Source organism: Triticum urartu, chromosome 5A (assembly GCF_056163025.1).
Source record: "Triticum urartu cultivar PI428250 chromosome 5A, HENAU_Tu73, whole genome shotgun sequence".
NCBI classification, from domain to species: Eukaryota; Viridiplantae; Streptophyta; class Magnoliopsida; order Poales; family Poaceae; genus Triticum; species Triticum urartu.
This window is the reverse complement of record NC_141877.1, coordinates 83,375,726-83,396,160: the sequence shown is the minus strand read 5'-3', so window position 1 is coordinate 83,396,160 and position 20,435 is coordinate 83,375,726. Positions and strand designations below refer to the sequence as shown.

Genomic DNA, 20,435 nt, shown 5'->3' with positions numbered 1-20,435 from the left:
AATATTGAAGAGTCGGCTCCACAAAATACCCTTGTGCATAACCTGCTATTCTACTGATATGTTGCAGCTTTGTCAGGCAAATGAGAACAAATAGGCATCATCTTCTTCCAGTGAGAGAGCAACCATGTATCAACATGAACCTTTGGATGCAAACTTAGTGCAGGAATCAATTTATCTAGTCTCTTCTTTCCAACGGATATATATAGGAAATATCAGCACATTCTGTCAGTATCCCAAAAACAGGGGATGAAGATGAAGAGGTGGGGGCTCTAGAAGGGGCTCTCACTAGCGGCAACCATGGCCAGGTCCTCACGCACTGCGGCCTCCTGGATCGACTGGCCCCCGATTCAGCCACATCCCACGCCGGATCCCCTCGCAAGCCTCGCCTCGACTCGACTTAATCCCCACCCACGCCTTGGCTGGATTGACACAGATTGCTCGCGTCGCCGCATCGAGCGCCTCCGAGCGCGTAAAGCACGTGATCTCGCGATGAAGCGCGGCCCCCTGAAGCAATGAGGAGTGGTGGGTGGATAGGAGAGGCGATGAACGGTGGACGGCGAGGAAGCCTCGTTCTGGAGCGGCAGCGGTGGCGTGGAGCAAGGGCAGCAGTCGCACCGGGATGTGGCGACGCCTTGGCTCATAGGGATGGCGGCGTGGACTTGAGCTGCAGCCGTGAGGAACACCGGCGGCAGAGATCTGCGGCAACCGAGAAGAGAACCGAGCAGAGGAGAGGGGAAGGAGAAGAGGAAGGGGCTGAGGCGAGCGAACTGTCGTGAGGGTGGAGGGTAGATGGGTACCAATCGCAGGATAATGGGTCTATTACGGACCCGTAACCCGAATGAACCAGCATCTTGGGATTTTTCTGCGGGAGTAGCTGCCCCTTAGGACAGCTGATCTGGGGCCAGAAACGTCCGGATCAAGAAAATCGACGGTTGAAAACGTAAAGCACTATAAGGGCAGGGAAAGTGCGCAGTTATAATATATCTAAATGTTTGTGAGAACAGAGTTGACAAGACCAGTCGTCCTCCAACAGAGAGCATTGCCTTTCCAACTGCTCAATCGTTTCTCTAAACGCTCCTCTACATATTTCCACTCCGCATTAGTGAAACGACGGTAATGAATTGGAATTCCCAAATATTTAATTGGGAATTGGCCTTGTGCACAACCAAATAGGTCAGCATAATCAGCTGCCGCCTCAATGGCTTCTCCAAAGCAGAACAATTCACTTTTATGAAAGTTGATTTTAAGGCCCGACATTTGCTCAAACGCCGAAAGCAAGAGTTTCAGGTTTCGAGCCTTGTCTAGGTCATGTTCCATAAAAAGAATTTTATCATCGGCATATTGCAAAATGGATAGGCCACCATCCACTAGGTGTGGCACTACTACTGCAATTTGACTGTCCTGCTTAGCGCGCTTAATCAGAACCGCCAACATATCAGCAACAATGTTAAATAACATTGGGGATATGGAGTCGCCCTGGCGTAGTCCTTTTTTCATTTGGAAGTAATGGCCTACGTCATCATTTACTTTGACGACCACACTACCTCCAGTAACGAAATTTTGGATCCACTCGCGCCATTTATCGGAGAATCCTTTCATTCTTAGGGCCTGTTGAAGCAAGCACCATTTGACCTTATCATAGGCCTTTTCAAAATCAATCTTGAGAACTACTCCACTCATGTTTTTCCGGTGCATCTCATGAACGGTCTCATGTAGGATCACTACTCCATCGAGTATATTTTTTCCTTGCATGAAAGCAGTTTGAGATGGTCGGACGACATGGTCTACAACTGTGTTGAGCCGATTAGTGGCCACTTTGGTGAAAATCTTGAAGCTGACATTAAGGAGACATATGGGTCGATATTGCTGAATCCTCTCAGTCTCCTTAATTTTCGGCAACAACACAATCTCACCAAAATTAAGCCCAAAAAGCTCAAGTCGGCCGGCATGAAGACAATTGAACAACTCCAAAAGATCAGTCTTGATGACTTCCTAAAAATTCTGATAGAATTCTGTGGGGAAGCCATCAGGGCCTGGAGCTTTGTTATGTTCCATTTGAAACACCACAACTTTCACCTCATCCTCAGAGAATGGAGCCGTAAGGATATTGTTTTCTTCTGTCGAGACTTGTGGAATATCATCTGTTCGGGTCTCATCAAGGGTAAAATTCCCTTCATCTGGTGGCCCGAAAAGAGACTTGTAGTATTTAGTGATATAATTTTTGAACTCCGCCTGACCTTCGATCCGCCCCTCATCTTGTTGAAGAGAGAAGATACACTTCTTCCTATGTCACCCATTGGCAACCAATTAAAAGTATCGTGTATTATTGTCTCCCTTCAAAATAAAGTCGGCTTTTGATCGTTGGTAATATTTGATTTCCTCTTCTCGCAAAAGACGTGCGATCTTCTTGTTGGATTGATTTTTTAGTTCAATCTCTTGTCGCGACAAGATGCGAGTCTCTGCGATTTTGTCGAGATCATCAATGATGGTGGAGAGACGTTGTTTTTCTTTTTTGTACAAACCATTGATGCGTTTTGCCCATCCAGAGATATACCGCCTGATGGCCCTAATTTTAAAGTTCCATCTCTGAATAGGCGTACGACCAATGGCGGGCCTCTCCCATATATTCTTGATTATATCTCCAAAGTCATCCCTGTGCAACCATCCCAATTCAAACTTGAAAGGATAGCGTGTAGATGTGCTTGTAGAGTTAGTATCGAGAATGATGGGTGCATGATCTGATAATGCCTCGATACGCTCAAGGGCCCATACAGTTACCAGGGGATATTTTAACTCCCATTCGGTATCCATGAGTACCCTGTCGAGTTTCTCATATGTCGGCACAGATCGGTTATTGGTCCAAGTGAATTGCCGCCCCGACATACTGGCTTCCCGAAGATTCAAATTGTCAATCACAACATTGAACGGGAAAGGCCAATGAACATCAAAACGGTCATTATTTTCTCTTCCTTGTATCTAAGGATATTAAAGTCCCCTCCAATAAGCATTGGATATGGATTATTCTTAGCCAGGTTCATCAATTCCCGAAGGAAAGCGGACTTATGCTCATCTTGGGCAGCTTCATAGAGCGCGACCAGGCTCCATGTAGAATTATCAGCCTTGTTTCGTAGGTGAAACTTGATGTGAAATTCAAAGGGATAAAATATATGAGAGGCGAATGCAAAGTGACTAATTTAAGACGTAGCCAGTCAATGCCTGTGGATGCGTCCGGACGCGTCCGCGAATGTTTGAGAAGCCGAATTTGCAAAGTTCGATGCTCTAGTGTCGTCAATCTTCAGTCTTCAATGTTCTAGCGATTGCGGACCAACCTCGGTGGCCATCACTACTAGACTTGCCAAAGTGTGGCCACACATAGTTCTCGTCACCATAGAAGTACATCGACTTATGCTGCCACGTTGGTAAATCTGAGGTTCTTCTTCCATACATTTCGCTTGCGTGCTTGGTCGGTCAGGACCTTGACCTTCTCACGTAAGAAATCCATGGGCGTGTCGTCGCAGGCAGGCAATTAGACGAGGGAGAAAGAAAGACATGAAGTAAACCAACACGCTTGGAAGAGAGAATGGAGGGTCAAAGCAGGAGGTTGTTAATTGGCGAAAAAAGAGAGAGCAGGTGGTTAGATTTGGCAGATAAGCTGACAAAACTGAGGTAAGCAGAAGGAACCCAAGCCAATTACTTCCTCCAAATGGAAGCAAAGCAAGACCTGTTCCGTTATCACCAAGATGCCCATGCCCAAAAGTCATCTTCCTTCTTCAATCATGTACTCCCTTCATAAAAAAATATAAAAACGTTTAGATTACTATTCTAGTTATCTAAGGCCAACTCCAGCGCACGACCCATTCCGTTCGGGTGCATTCGTTTGGGTAAAACAGACGAATAGCGCGGCCAACGCGCGGTCCAAACGGACAAATGTCCGGATTTCGTCCGTTTTCGATCCATTCTCGGCCCAAACTTGCGTTGAGTTTGGGGTGAAACGGACATCGCGCGGACGGGCTGCACGCATGCCCTTGTCCTCCCCGTGGCCCGCCTGTCGGGGACACTAGCACTCCATTCGCCTCCATCGCCCCCACCCGCTCTCCCCCGCCCCATCCCGCCGCCGGCGCCGCCACTATTCTCCGGCCGCCTCCTCACTGCTCACCCCCCGGCCGTCCATACCAAACTATGTCTCGACATGGCCGTCACCACACCCGTGCTTTCGTAGGAGTTTTGGACGTCGCTTGGAGGAGATTTGGCCATCGTCGTAGCCAGTGCCAGAGGGGATACGACCGCCGGTGATGGATATGGACCACGACAGCTTCCGTCAGGTGCTCCAGAGCGGCCAGTAGCCGGCCGCCAACCACCCCTGATGCATCGAGGTGATCATCGCGGCCTCTTTGCCACCACGACCGCAAGGTGGTTGACACTTTGCCCACAAAGGTATGGACAGTGGAGATGAGTTTTTCTTCCACCACTTCATTTATTCATCGGACGATTCGTCCTCAGATGACGAAGATCTTGTGGTGGCTGCATTGGTCGTTCACGACCACATTGAACGGCAGCTTCCTCGGTACAGGGGGTCAGTTCCTGGCCGTGCTCCCAACCTGAAACGCAACGGAGAGAGAGGCCACGCCCTGCTCTATGCCGATTACTTTGCGAATACCCTGATCTTCAAGCCGGATAAATTCCGTCGCCGTTTTCGTATGGCAAGACATCTGTTCAATCGTATCTGAGAGGGAGTGGTTTCTCATGACCCATACTTCGAGTGCAAGACGGATGCCCTTGACAAGCCTGGATTCTCCTTTTACCTGAAATGCACCACGGCCATCCGCATGCTTGTATATGGAATTCCAGGCGATCTGGTGGATGATATGTGTGTATGAGTGAGTTGACATGTCTGTCGTCACTGTACAATTTCTGCAAGGCCGTGGTGGCAGTGTTTGACCCTGAGTACTTGAGGCAGCCAAATGCCGCTGATACATAAAGGTTGTTCGCGACTCATGTCTACTACACAACCTTCTTCTCGTAGACGTTGTTGGGCCTCCAAGTGCAGAGGTTTGTAGGACAGTAGCAAATTTCCCTCAAGTGGATGACCTAAGGTTTATCAATCCGTAGGAAGCGTAGGATGAAGATGGTCTCTCTCAAGCAACCCTGCAACCAAATGACAAAGAGTCTCTTGTGTCCCCAACACACCCGATACAATGGTAAATTGTACAGGTGCACTAGTTCGGCGAAGAGATGATGATACAAGTGGTATATGGATAATAGATAAAGGTTTTTGTAATCTGAAATTATAAAAACAGCAAGGTAACAAATGATAAAAGTGAGCGTAAACGGTATTGCAATGATAGGAAATAAGGCCTAGGGTTCATACTTTCACTAGTGCAAGTCCTCTCAACAATAATAACATAATTGGATCACATAACTATCCCTCAACATGCAACAAAGAGTCACTCCAAAGTCACTAATAGCGGAGAACGAACGAAGAGATTATGATAGGGTACGAAACCACCTCAAAGTTATTCTTTTCAATCAGTCTGTTGGGCTATTCCTATAAGTGTCACAAACAGCCCTAGAGTTCGTACTAGAATAACACCTTATGACACAAATCATCCAAAACCCTAATGTCACCTAGATACTCCAATGTCACCTCAAGTATCCGTGGGTATGATTATACGATATGCATCACACAATCTCAGATTCATCTATTCAACCAACACAAAGGACCTCAAAGAATGCCCCAAAGTTCCTACCGGAGAATCACGACAAAAACGTGTGCCAACCCCTATGCATAGGTTCATGGGCGGAACCCGCAAGTTGATCACCAAAACATACATCAAGTGAATCACGTGGTATCCCATTGTCACCACAGATACGCATGGCAAGACATACATCAAGTGCTCTCAAATCTTTAAAGACTCAATTCGATAAGATAACTTCAAAAGGAAAACTCAATTCATTACAAGAGAGTAGAGGGGGGAGAAAACATCATAGGATCCAACTATAATAGCAAAGCTCGCGATACATCAAGATCGTACCACCTCAAGAACACGAGAGAGAGAGAGATCAAACACATAGCTACTAGTACATACCCTCAGCCCCGAGGGAGAACTACTCTATCCTCGTCATGGAGAGCACCGGGATGATGAAGATGGCCACCGAAGAAGGATTCTCCCTCCGGCAGGGTGTCGGAACGGGTCTAGATTGGATTTCGATGGCTACGAAGGCTTCTGGCGGCGGAACTCCCGATCTATTGTGCTCCTGGATGTTTTTAGGGCATATGGAGATATATAGGCGGAAGAAGTACGTCAGGGGGGGGGGGCACGAGGGGCTCACGAGGGTGTAGGGCGCGCCCCCCCTGCCTCGTGACCTCCTCGCAGATCCCCCGACGTGCACTCCAAGTCTTCTGGGCTTCTTTCCTTCAAAAAATGATTTCCGTGAAGTTTCAGGTCAATTGGACTCCATTTGATTTTCCTTTTCTTCAAAACCCTAAAACAGGGTAAAAACAGAAACTGGCACTGGGCTCTGGGTTAATAGGTTAGTCCCAGAAAATGATATAAAAGTGTATAATAAAGCCCATAAACATTCAAAACAGTAGATAATATAGCATGGAGCAATCAAAAATTATAGATACGCTGGAGACGTATCAGCATCCCCAAGCTTAATTCCTGCTCGTCCTCGAGTAGGTAAATGATAAAAACAGAATTTTTGATGCGGAGTGCTACTTGGCATAATTTCAATGTAATTCTTCTTAATTGTGGTATGAATATTCAGATCCGAAAGATTCAAGACAAAAGTTCATATTGACATAAAAATGATATTACTTCAAGCATACTAACAAAGTAATCATGTCTTCTCAAAATAACATGGCCAAAGAAAGTTCATCCCTACAAAATCATATAGTTTAGTCATGTTTCATTTTTGTCACACAAGAATGCTATCATTATGCACAACCCCGATGACAAGCCAAGCAATTGTTTCATACTTTAGTAATCTCAAACCTATAAACTTTCACGCAATACATGAGTGCGGGCCATGGATATAGCACTATGGGTGGAATAGAATAATGAGGGGGTTATGTGGAGAAGACAAAAAGGAGAAAGTCTCACATCAACGAGGCTAATCAATGGGCTATGGAGATGCCCATCGATTGATGTTAATGCAAGGAGTAGAGATTGCCATGCAACGGATGCACTAGAGCTATAAATGTATGAAAGCTCAACAAAAAAAACTAAGTGGGTGTGCATCCAACTTGCTTGCTCACGAAGACCTAGAGCACTTGAGGAGGCCCATTGTTGGAATATACAAGCCAAGTTCTATAATGAAAAATTCCCACTAGTATATGAAAGTGATAACATGAGAGACTCTCTACTATGAAGACCATGGTGCTACTTTGAAGCACAAGTGTGGTAAAAGGATAGTAACATTGTCCCTTCTCTATTTTTCTCTCATTTTTTTGGGCCTTTCCTTTTTTATGGCCTTTCTCTTTTTTTGGGCCTTCTATTTTTTATGGTCTTTCTCTTTTTTTTGGGCCTTCTCTTTTTTATGGCCTTTCTCTTTTTTTATTCCTCACTTGGGACAATGCTCTAATAATGATGATCATCACACTTCTATTTATTTACAACTCAATGATTACAACTCGATACTAGAACAAAGATGACTCTATATGAATGCCTCCGGCGGTGTACCGGGATATGCAATGAACCAAGAGTGACATGTATGAAAGAATTATGAACGGTGGTTTTGCCACAAATACTATGTCAACTACATGATCATGCTAAGCAATATGACAATGATGAATGTGTCATGATAAGCGGAATGGTGGAAATTTGCATGACAATATATCTCGGAATGGCTATGGAAATGCCATAATAGGTAGGTATGGTGGCTGTTTTGAGGAAGATATAAGGAGGTTTATGTGTGACAGAGCGTATCATATCACGGGGTTTGGATGCACCGGCGAAGTTTGCGCCAACTCTCAATGTGAGAAAGGGCAATGCACGGTACCGAAGAGGCTATCAAGGATGGAAGGGTGAGAGTGCGTATAATCCATGGACTCAACATTAGTCATAAAGAACTCACATACTTATTGCAAAAATCTAAAAGTCATCAAAAACCTCAGCACTACGCGCATGCTCCTAGGGGGATAGATTGGTAGGAAAAGACCATCGCTCGTCCCGACCGCCACTCATAAGGAAGACAATCAAATAACACCTCATGTTTCAAATTTGTTACATAACGTTTACCATACGTGCATGCTACGGGACTTGCAAACTTCAACACAAGCATTTCTCAAATTCACAACTACTCAACTAGCACGACTTTGATATTATTACTTCCATATCTCAAAACAATCATCAAGTATCAAACTTCTCTTAGTATTCAATACTCTATATAAAAGTTTTTACTATTCTTGGATGCCTAGCATATTAGGATTATTTAAGAAAATTACCATGCTATTTAAAACTCTCAAAATGATATAAGTGAAGCATGAGAGTTCATCTATTTCTATAATACCAGCACCGTGCTCTAAAAAGGTATAAGTGAAGCACTAGAGCATCGACAAACTACTCCGAAAGATATAAGTGAAGATCAATGAGTAGTTGAATAATTATGCAACTATGTGAAGACTCTCTAACATTTAATAATTTCAGACCTTGGTATTTTATTCAAACAGCAAGCAAAACAAAATAAAATGACATTCTAAGAATGACAAACATCATGTGAAGAAGCAAAAACTTAGGATCAACCGAAACTAACCGATAGTTGTTGAAGAAGAAAGGTGGGATGCCAACCGGGGCATCCCAAGCTTAGACGCTTGAGGCTTCTTGAAATATTATCTTGGGGTGCCTTGGGCATCCCCAAGCTTGAGCTTTTGTGTCTCCTTAATTCCTCTCATATCAAGGTCTCCCTAAATCTCAAAAGCTTCATCCACACAAAACTCAATAAGGACTCGTGAGATAAGTTAGTATAAACCATTGCAAAAACCTTATCATACTCTACTGTAGCAAATCACTAAAATTATTATTCAACATTGCATACTAAATGCCTTTGCATATTTAATAGTGTTATCCTCAAATAGAATCATTAAAAAAGCAAACATATGCAAACAATGCAAACATAACAACAATCTGCCTAAACAGGATAGTCCGTAAAGAAAGCAGCAGCATCCATACTTCCCTAGCTGCAAAAATTATGAAAGAAAATTCCCACTGTAGTAAATTTATCATAGCTTAATATGCAAAAGGTTTCAACATTTTATCACATTCTGACTTTTCTAGGGAATTATTGCAACAGCGGTAAACTTTCTGTTTTCAAATAGCAACATGTATACTTGTAACATAGGCATAGTAAAGGCTATCAATGCCACTTTTATTGAAATAAAAGATGCAAAACATTGTCCTAAATAACATCAAGCAAATACTAACAAAATAAATTGACGCTCCAAGCAAAACACATATCATGTGGCGAATAAAAATATAGCTCCAAGTAAAGTTACCGATGAACAAAGATGAAGAGGGGATGCCTTCCGGGGCATCCCCAAGCTTAGGCTCTTGGTTGTCCTTGAATATTACCTTGGGGTGCCTTGGGCATCCCCAATCTTAGGCTCTTGCCACTCCTTATTTCATAGTCCATCGAATCTTTACCCAAAACTTGAAAACTTCACAACACAAAACTTAAAGTAGAAAATCTCATGAGCTCTGTTAGCGAAAGAAAACAAAAGACCACTTCAAGGTACTTTAATGAACTCATTATTTATTTATATGGGTGTTAAACCTACTGTATTCCAACTTCTCTATGGATTATAAACTATTTTACTAGCCATAGATTCATCAAAATAAGCAAACAACACACGAAAAACAGAATCTGACAAAAACAGAATAGTCTGTAGTAATCTGTAGCTAGCGCAAGATCTGGAACCCCAAAAATTCTAAAATAAATTTCTGGACGTGAGTAATTTATCTATTAATTATCTGCAAAAAGAATTAACTAAATATCACTCTTCAAATAAAAATTTCAGCAATTCTCATGAGCGCTAAAGTTTCTGTTTTTTACAGCATGATCAACAAGACTCTCCCCAAGTCTTCCCAAAGGTTCTACTTGGCACAAACACTAATTAAAAGCATAAAACCACATCTAAATAGAGGATATATGAATTATTTATTACTAAACAGGAGCAAAAAGCAAGGAACTAAAATAAAATTGGGTTGCCTCCCAACAAGCGCTATCGTTTAATGCCCCTAGCTAGGCATGATGATTTCAATGATGCTCACAGAAAGGATAAGAATTGAAACATAAAGAGAGCATCATGAATAATATGACTAGCACATTTAATTCTAACCCTCTTCCTATGCATAGGGATTTTGTGAGCAAACAATTTATGGGAATAATAATCAACTAGCATAGGAGAGCAAAACAAGCATAACTTCAAAATTTTAAGCACATAGAGAGGAAACTTGATATTATTGCAACTCCTACAAGCATATATTCCTCCCTCATAATAATTTTCAGTAGCATCATGAATGAATTCAACAATATAACCAGCACCTAAAACATTCTTTTCATGATCTACAAGCATAGAAGATTTACTACCCTCCACATAAGCAAATTTCTTCTCATGAATAGTAGTGGGAGCAAACTCAACAAAATAACTATCATGTGATTGAAAATTAAGATCAAGATTACAAGTTTCATGGTTATAATTATTCTTTAAAGCATACGTATCATCACAATAAACTTGCTCATCAAAACTTGGGGGACAAAAGATATCATCTTCATTAAACATAGCTTCCCCAAACTTGTGGCTTTGCATATCATTAGCATCATGAATATTCAAGGAATTCATACTAACAACATTGCAATCATGCTCATCATTCAAATATTCAGTGCCAAACATTTTATAGATTTCTTCTTCTAGCACTTGAGCACAATTATCCTTTTCATCATACTCACGAAAGATATTAAAAAGATGAAGCGTATGAGACAAACTCAATTCCATTTTTTTTGTAATTTTCTTTTATAAACTAAACTAGTGATAAAACAAGAAACTAAAAGACTCGATTGCAAGATCTAAAGATATACCTTCAAGAACTCACCTCCCCGACAACGGCGCCAGAAAAGAGCTTGATGTCTACTACACAACCTTTTTCTTGTAGACGTTGTTGGGCCTCCAAGTGCAGAGGTTTGTAGGACAGTAGCAAATTTCCCTCAAGTGGATGACCTAAGGTTTATCAATCTGTAGGAGGCGTAGGATGAAGATGGTCTCTCTCAAGCAACCCTGCAACCAAATGACAAAGAGTCTCTTGTGTCCCCAACACACCCAATACAATGGTAAATTGTATAGGTGCACTAGTTCGGTGAAGAGATGATGATACAAGTGGTATATGGATAATAAATAAAGGTTTTTGTAATCTGAAATTATAAAAACAGCAAGGTAACGAATGATAAAAGTGAGCGTAAACGGTATTGCAATGATAGGAAATAAGGCCTAGGGTTCATACTTTCACTAGTGCAAGTCCTCTCAACAATAATAACATAATTGGATCACATAACTATCCCTCAACATGCAACAAAGAGTCACTCCAAAGTCATTAATAGCGGAGAACGAACGAAGAGATTATGGTAGGGTACGAAACCACCTCAAAGTTATTGTTTCCAATCAATCCGTTGGGCTATTCCTATAAGTGTCACAAACAGCCCTAGAGTTCGTACTAGAATAACACCTTAAGACACAAATCAACCAAAACCCTAATGTCACCTAGATACTCCAATGTCACCTCAAGTATCCGTAGGTATGATTATACGATATGCAACACAATCTCAGATTCATCTATTCAACCAACACAAAGGACCTCAAAGAGTGCCCCAAAGTTTCTATCAGAGAATCACGAAGAAAACGTGTGCCAACCCCTATGCATAGGTTCATGGGTGGAACCCGCAAGTTGATCACCAAAACATACATCAAGTGAATCACGTGGTATCCCATTGTCACCACAGATACGCACGGCAAGACATACATCAAGTGTTCTCAAATCTTTAAAGACTCAATCCGATAAGATAACTTCAAAGGGGAAACTCAATTCATTACAAGAGAGTAGAGGGGGGAGAAAACATCATAGGATCCAACTATAATAGCAAAGCTCGCGATACATCAAGATCGTACCACCTCAAGAACACGAGAGAGAGAGAGAGATCAAACACATAGTTACTGGTACATACCCTCAGCCCCGAGGGAGAACTACTCCCTCCTCATCATGGAGAGCACCGGGATGATGAAGATGGACACCGGAGAAGAATTCCCCCTCCGGCAGGGTGCCAGAACGGGTCTAGATTGGCTTTCGGTGGCTACGGAGGCTTCTGGCGGCGGAACTCCCGATCTATTGTGCTCCTGGATGTTTTTAGGGTATATGGAGATATATATAGGCGGAAGAAGTACATCAGGGGGGCCGCGAGGGGCTCACGAGGGTGGAGGCACGCCTAGGGGGGGTGGGCGCGCCCCCCTGCCTCGTGACCTCCTCGCAGATCCCCCGACGTGCACTCCAAGTCTTCTGGGCTTCTTTCCTTCCAAAAATGAGTTCCGTGAACTTTCAGGTCAATTGGACTCCGTTTGATTTTCCTTTTCTTCGAAACCCTAAAACAGGGTAAAAACAGAAACTGGCACTGGGCTCTGGGTTAATAGGTTAGTCCCAAAAAATGATATAAAAGTGTATAATAAAGCCCATAAACATTCAAAACAGTAGATAATATATCATGGAGCAATCAAAAATTATAGATACGTTGGAGACGTATCAGCGACCAATGCAGCTAAGGCTTTCCAGGCATGCTTGACAGCATAGATTGTATGCAGTGGGAGTGAAAGAACTGTCCATTTGCTTGGCAGGGTCAGTACAAGGGGCATGTTAAAGCGTGCACTGTCATATTAGAAGCGGTGGCTTCGCAAGACCTTTGGATATGGCATTCTTTCTTTGGCATGGCAGGTTCTCACAATGATATCAACGTGCTGCAGCGTTCCCCAATCTTCGCAAGGCTTGCAGATGGCCACTCCCCACCTATCAACTTTGAGATCAACTGCCACCGGTACAATAAGGGATACTACCTAGCTGATGGTATATATCCTCAGTGGTCAACTTTTGTGAAGACAATCTCGAATCCCCAAGGTGAGAAGAGAAAGAGATTTTCCCAAATGCAAGAGAGTGCTAGAAAGGATGTGGAACGTGCTTTTGGTGTGCTTCAATCCCAATGGGGTATCGTTCGAAACCCTGCACTGACATGGGATGAAGGGAAGCTTTGGGAGGTAATAACTGCTTGTGTGATCATGCACAACATGATCGTCGAGGACGAGCGTGATAACAACATCTACGACCAAGGATTTGATTTCCAAGGTGAAAATGTTGAGCCCCTGCACCAAGAACCGGCCACGTTTGAACAGTTTGCCCAATTTCATCTTGAACTGCGTAATTGCACACTCATTTGGATCTTCAAAATGACTTGACTGAGCACATATGGACTCATATTGGCAACCAATAGATGTATTGATTCATTATGTTCATTCAAGACAATTTCGATTTGGTTGTAAAACTATTTTATTAGAGACAATTTCGATTAGGTTGTAAAACTATTTTTATTTTCAGACAATTAATATTTGGACGTGCAAACTAGTTTTGAACATTGAAATATAAATATATGGCCCCGCAAAAAAAGAAATATAAATATATGGGCATTTTTTGCCGTGGCGGACAGGATGAGGCAAAGGATGCGTCCGCGCGATGGGAGCACGGCCACCGCATCTCAGGACAGGCCCGGACATGACCCTATTGCCCTACGCAAACAGACAAAATTCGGACTAAACGGACATCCGTTTGCGGTCGTGCGCTGCAGTTGACCTAAACGCTCTTATATTTTCTTTACAGAGGGAGTACACAATACGTACATGAGGCCGTCAGATTTTTAACCCTAAAAGTCCGATTTCAGATGTACATTAAAATCCATAGTCTTTGCTCTGACAGTAACAAACTTGATAGCAGACTAGCAGTAGAGTAGCAGTTTAGTTGGTGTGCAAACGTTCCACATCGCAAGTATTCTACGCGTACACCTCACCTAAACAAGAAAGAAAAGAAAACCTTATTACTTTGGTGGCAGGTAACCTTCAATCTTTGAATCACTGTCAAGTCAACCTTGGACCCCCACTTTCTGCATGCTCCAATTCTCTCTGCCTTTCCAAGAGCACTTTCACCCTCTCACATGCACGCATGTAACCTTCTTTGCAAGAGCCCTTTCTAAGTTTAGCAGTTTACCTAAAGCAACAGTGGAGAACCATTCAAATCGGATCAGATCAGATCAATCCCTTGGTTCAAAAGGCACTTCAGGATTTTGCTTCAGGTCCAACCAACACACAACACATGCCATGCATGCCTTGCCCGGGCAGATGGGTTGGGTTTGGTGAACTTACCTCAAAGCAAAAAATGTCGACGTTTCTTTGTGTACATCTACTGCTACGTACTGCTACTGTTAGCTAGTTTATTTTGGTTCACTTGTGTACATCTGAGCCAGAGCCTTCTTTGAGATGGTTTCACCAACTCTGTCTTTGCACATAACATAAGTAACCAAAGGTGGCGCCTGCCCTGAAGCAAAGAAATGACAGGGTGAGTGAAACGGAAACACGGACATGTAACCAAAGAAGACATCAATAGACCAACAGAAGTAGTAACATGCGTCCTAGGTTTGGAAGATACGTAATCCAGATGAAACATATGCATGCAGGCCCAGGACCAAGGATTAATAATAATTATCCTTTGCATTCATGCATGCGACGTGTTCCAAACATATGTGAAAGGGACCGGGTCCGCCTGCCTGCAGGAACTTGTCAAGCATGCGTCGTCTCTTGCTTCCTCACCTGCCAATTGCCAACGCTTGTATATAAGTTTATTTGTTTCTTGCCCAGGTTGGAACTTTCATTTCGCCTCTCGAGAGTCCCCCTTGGTCACAGCTCTCTGCACCTTGTTTGTACATATATATGCCCACGGGCCACGGCTTCGTGATATCGCTCCATACGTACTCAAGATTTTTGGCTTCAAGATGGCAGGTTTTGCTTGTGCTCATGCAGAGAAGAGGCATCGCCTGGATAGAACTTTGTGAGTTGCTGCTCTGCTCTCAACCCTGCCTCCGTCTGCAAACTCCACTGCTATCTCTCTGCACCTTCACAGTTTTTTCTTCTTCCTATCGTCTTATGCATCGATGATACTACCACGGTTCACCGCTATGCTTGCCATTCGAATCAAACTGTTCTTGATATGCTTCTCCAAGTTTTCCTGCTCTCCTTTTTTCCTTGTCATTCTCTTGTGAGATCAGTAATTACACGGAGTAGGTTTTATCAGCACAAACACAAACACCCAACGGCGGAGCTATGTAGCATCCTGGGGGGCTGTGGCCCCCCCAATATTGAAGCAACTTGTGAAGAAAATATTACTGTGAGGGTTTAGATGAGAAATATTTTAGCTTTTGGCCCCCCAAGCATTCATATTTTACCATTCGCCCCCCAGCAAATTCTGTCTAGCTCCGCCACTGCAAACACCCTGCTGATCCTATTCTCACAAGCCATGCAGCTTTAGGTGATTTTAGCTCCGGTTTCAAGTTTACAAGCAATTTTCACATATGATGCGCAACACAGACTATGTAGTTATAATTGAGTAAAGTAAAACAGTTTTTGTTTCACAGCAAGTAGGCACAAGTAACTTCCAGAGGTGGTAATATTTTTGTAAAATAAATAAATAAGGGTAACGTGTACATCTAACCAAAACCCATATCTCCAAAGTTGGCGTCTAATAACCAGATTTCTTGGCCATCTAGCTGAACTACTAGTAACATGGATTACATCAGAGTCACCGAATCACGTAAGGAGTTGCATCATGGTTTGCTCAGCTGCTCTGACCTAGCAACCCTATCAGAGCAGTTTGGCGAAGAAAAAGTCACAGTTAACACTGCTCCAGCTCTGAAGAATTGTTCCATTCTCCATGCTTGCATGCCAATTGCCAAGCAAAAGGAAGATTAGCCGGCCTCTGAAAACAGCTGCAGCAGGACAAGTAAAATGGGCACATGAGTGACGACACCGTCAACACGGCAGGAGATTGATGGAGTCAAACATACATAGCGAAAGCTACAACGATATGTAGCAATTATATAAGTCCGCGATAACGACGAGAAATGCGACAACGCGTGCTGGATGACTGTCAGGAGCATGGTACTGATTGTCCCTGATGACTAGTAAGTGAAGAGCTGAAGATTGGATATGTGACTTTCAGGTCATGAAACTGGAAATATCAGCCAGAAATCGACCATTGTTGGATAATTGCCACCGGTAAAAAATTAAAGTGATATTGACATCTCAGTAAAAACACCAACTAGAGGGTTAGTTGTTGTTCAACTTCGCTATATACCGAAAATACAGCGAAAGCAACCGCGATAGCAACTAAACAAGTCAGCGATGATGACGAGAAATGTAAGACCTGGACCGTCAGGAGTATGGTACTAAACTGTCCCTGATGACCAGTACTAGTTGATAGAGCAGGTGAAGAGCTGAAGATCGTGCGAGTGTGACTTTCAGGTCATGAAACTGGAAATAACAGTCAGAAATCGGTCGCGGGTACTGGTATTTTTTTTTTAAAAAAGGGACATTGTATCTCAGTAAAAACACCGGGGTTAATTGTTGTTCAACTTCTTACCTTGATACTCCCTCCTTTCCGGTTTATAGGACTTATCTCAAAATTTTAGTTTTTCCATTTTATAAGGCTCAATTTGGTTGTTTCCCATCACATGTTCAGACTTTAAGGTGCATTAAATCATTGTATGCAAGTATTAAGAGAAAACTGACCAATGCATGCATTTTATGCATGCATGCATTGCAATTAATGCATTCGTAAACATAATTCTTTGAGGAAAACAAAAACATTAATTGGGTGCTTTTGCAAACTACAAAAAATATTCCATCACTCATCATCTACCTTGGTTGATGAGATTTTTGAATTGAGCCTTATAAACCGGAAAGGAGGGAGTAATAATTTTGTTGAGTCTTTGATGAAAACTCAAGTGCTCATGTGTGTGTGACTATGCCTGTTAATAATTTCAGGAACGGTCTTAGTCTTAGCAAGAAGGGCTACGTGGGAAGCTGTTGCGCCAAGGACAAGCCGTTCAGCTTCAGCGCCCTGTTATTTCCTCAAGGTTTGAGCGGCATGATGCTCTACGTGAAGCTTGTCCTCCTCATCCTCATGTGCGGCTCCTTCATGGGCCTCCTCCACTCGCCGTCGATCCACCATGGTGGCGACGAGCGCAGCACACAGTGAGTGAGCAAAACATTTCAGACAATGCCCATCTTGGTGGCAAGTGCATGCATGCACACGGATTTCTTAATTCTTCTCGCCTGTCAGGTCGCCTGAGATGTCAACGGTGATGCGGACGTCCGACGCCGACGAGCCGGACTCCGGTTACACGTCGGACCTGAGGGTCCACTGGTCGAGCGTCTCCATGGCGGTGCAACGGGTCGCTCGAGAAGGAGACGGTGGACTGCGCGTGGGGATCCTGAACTTCGATGGCGATGAGATGGACCAATGGAGGGCGCTGCTGCCGGCGGCCGCCGCGGTGCACCTGGACCGCGTCGCGAGCAACGTCACCTGGGCGCATCTTTACCCGGAGTGGATCGACGAGGAGGAGCTGTACCACGCGCCGGCGTGCCCGGACCTGCCGGAGCCGTCACCGGCCCCGGAGGGAGGGTACGACGTCGTCGCCGTGAAGCTCCCGTGCAGTGGCGCGGCGGGCTGGTCCAAGGACGTGCCGCGGCTGCACCTGCAGCTGGCTGCGGCGCGGCTCGCCGCGGGCCGGTCGGAGGAGCATGGCCGGCGCGCGGCGGCGCACGTGATCGTCGTCAGCCGGTGTTTCCCGGCCCCGAACCTGTTCAGGTGCAAGGACGAGCTCATGCGTGACGGCGACGTGTGGCTGTACCGGCCGGACATGGGCGAGCTCCGGCAGAAGCTCGCCCTACCCGTCGGATCCTGCAAGCTCGCCATGCCGCTCAGAGCGCTCGGTACGACAGCGATCCGCGCCAACACATGTCTCTGTCACAACAAGTTGGTGTTGCATGCCATGAATTAATGTGCGTGATTGATCGTCGAACAGGGGAGCCGTACGTGTCTGCGGCGCCGCGGCGAGAGGCGTACGCGACGATCCTCCACTCGGAGCAGCTGTACGCGTGCGGCGCCATGGTGGCGGCGCAGAGCATCCGGATGGCGGGGTCGGACCGGGACATGGTGGCGCTGGTGGACGAGACCATCAGCGAGCGGCACCGGAGCGCGCTGGCGGCGGCCGGGTGGAAGGTGCGGACGATCCGGCGGATCCGGAACCCGCGCGCGTCGCGGGACGCCTACAACGAGTGGAACTACAGCAAGTTCTGGCTGTGGACGCTCACCGAGTACGACCGGGTGGTGTTCCTCGACGCCGACCTGCTGGTGCAGCGCCCCATGGAGCCGCTCTTCGCCATGCCGGAGGTGAGCGCCACGGGGAACCACGGCACGGTCTTCAACTCGGGCGTCATGGTGGTGGAGCCCTGCAACTGCACCTTCCGCCTGCTCATGGACCACATCGCCGACATCCAGTCCTACAACGGCGGCGACCAGGGGTACCTCAACGAGGTCTTCTCCTGGTGGCACCGCCTGCCGTCGCGCGCAAACTACATGAAGCATTTCTGGGAGGGCGACACCGCCGAGCGCGCCGCCGCCAAGCGCCGCGTCCTCGCCGCCGACCCGCCCGCCGTCCTCGCCGTGCACTTCGTCGGGATGAAGCCGTGGTTCTGCTTCAGGGACTACGACTGCAACTGGAACGCGCCCGAGCTCAGGCAGTTCGCCAGCGACGAGGCGCACGCGCGATGGTGGACCGCGCACGACGCCATGCCGCCGCGCCTCCAGGGCTTCTGCCTCCTCGACGAGAGGCAGAAGGCGCTGCTGCGGTGGGACGTAGCCGAGGCCAGGAAGGCCAACTTCTCCGACGGCCACTGGAGGGACAGGATCGCCGATCCCCGCAAGACCATCTGCGCCGGCGCCGGCGCCAGCGTGGAGGGGTGCCGCAGGAGGGAGATCCAGGGCAGGCGGGTGGAAGGGAACAGGGTCACCACGTCGTACGCCAAACTCATTGACAACTTCTGACCGTCCTTCCCACAACATAGGGCCCATCCCTATCTCGCCCGTTGCCTGCTGATCGAACGGCGTAGATGAGACGTTCAAAGTTTTCTTTTCTTGAGTTTCTTTCTTTTTTCTGACTTGACTTGAAAGGCAGGAGCTGTCCACTTCATTAATATAGAGAAGAATAGAAAAAGAGTAAGGCAAAAATGAAAAGAAAAATTACTTCCTCTGGTCCATCACCGAGTGTTAGATACATCCGTATCTAGACAAATTCAAGACATATAATTTGAATCGGCGGGGGTACATCCAAAGAATTACATCTCTAGAGAAACACCCGTGTGCTCTCATGGGCCAGGAACACCCCTCTTTAGTTGCTTCCAGGAATAGGATTCTCTTGCCGGAGCGGGGCTCGAGCGCATGACATGCCATTGTGATTAAACTAAGCGACGACGCTGAGGTTTGTGGCCTACTTGGCCATGATATGGAGGAGTGTGGAGACGGAGTCCATCCACCAGAAAGTATTCAGTGGGGAAAGTGGATGATTGCCAAACGGAGATCAATCAAGGGTAATCAGGAGAACGATTGCCGGTCTGCGTTTCCCCATGGCAGGTTCCGTGGAAGGGGTCGTGGTGGACGTGGTGCACCAAGGAAGAGGACATCTAATGAGGCAGGACTAGATGATGGTGCCGAAGAGGACGACACGGCTCAGAGCCCGTTGAAGCATGATGATCATAAGGAGAGCCAAAGAGGGATGCAACTGTTGCGCGCAAGCTGAACATGGATGATCCGGTGACGAGGGAAGCTAGCAAGCAAACTCAGGAGACTGCTCCAGCAGCCTCGGGGGGCCCTTCTGAACCCCTTATACCACCACCTCCTGCTCCGTATTTGTCACCGAAGGAAAGGAAGAAGGCAAGAAAGGGTACTTCACCAGCAAAGTCAACCACATCTGAAGCAACATCGGCGGCCTCCCTCGAGGAGGACCGCCGGGCGCAATGAGTATTCTTAGTTGGAACTGTCGCGGCTTGGGTAATCCCGCGACAGTTCGAGAGGTCCGTTTGCTAACGGCCAAATTTACCCCGGCCGTGCTATGCTTGCTCGAAACTCAAATTCCTAGCTCACCCGCCGAAATTTTAGCAGCGTCTTTTGGTTTTAATAAGTCTTATGCAGTTAGTAGCTCCGGTAGGAGCGGTGGTCTTGTGTTATATTGGAATGATGAAATAAAACTTGAGATCTTGGGCTACTCTAAGTACCACATAGATGCTAGTATCTCAGAGTTTG

At 45.6% G+C, this 20,435-nt stretch overlaps 1 protein-coding gene across 1 annotated transcript; it reads left to right on the top strand.

Annotated features, from left to right (window-relative positions):
- Positions 1–14,932: 14,932 nt before the first annotated feature.
- On the top strand, positions 14,933–19,412 carry LOC125507964 (UDP-glucuronate:xylan alpha-glucuronosyltransferase 1). The gene is made up of 4 exons (XM_048672507.2): positions 14,933–15,125; positions 17,117–17,326; positions 17,415–18,067; positions 18,160–19,412. The coding sequence occupies exons 1-4, from the start codon at positions 15,070–15,072 to the stop codon at positions 19,179–19,181; spliced, it is 1,941 nt and encodes a 646-aa protein (XP_048528464.2). The 5' UTR covers positions 14,933–15,069; the 3' UTR covers positions 19,182–19,412.
- Positions 19,413–20,435: the final 1,023 nt, after the last annotated feature.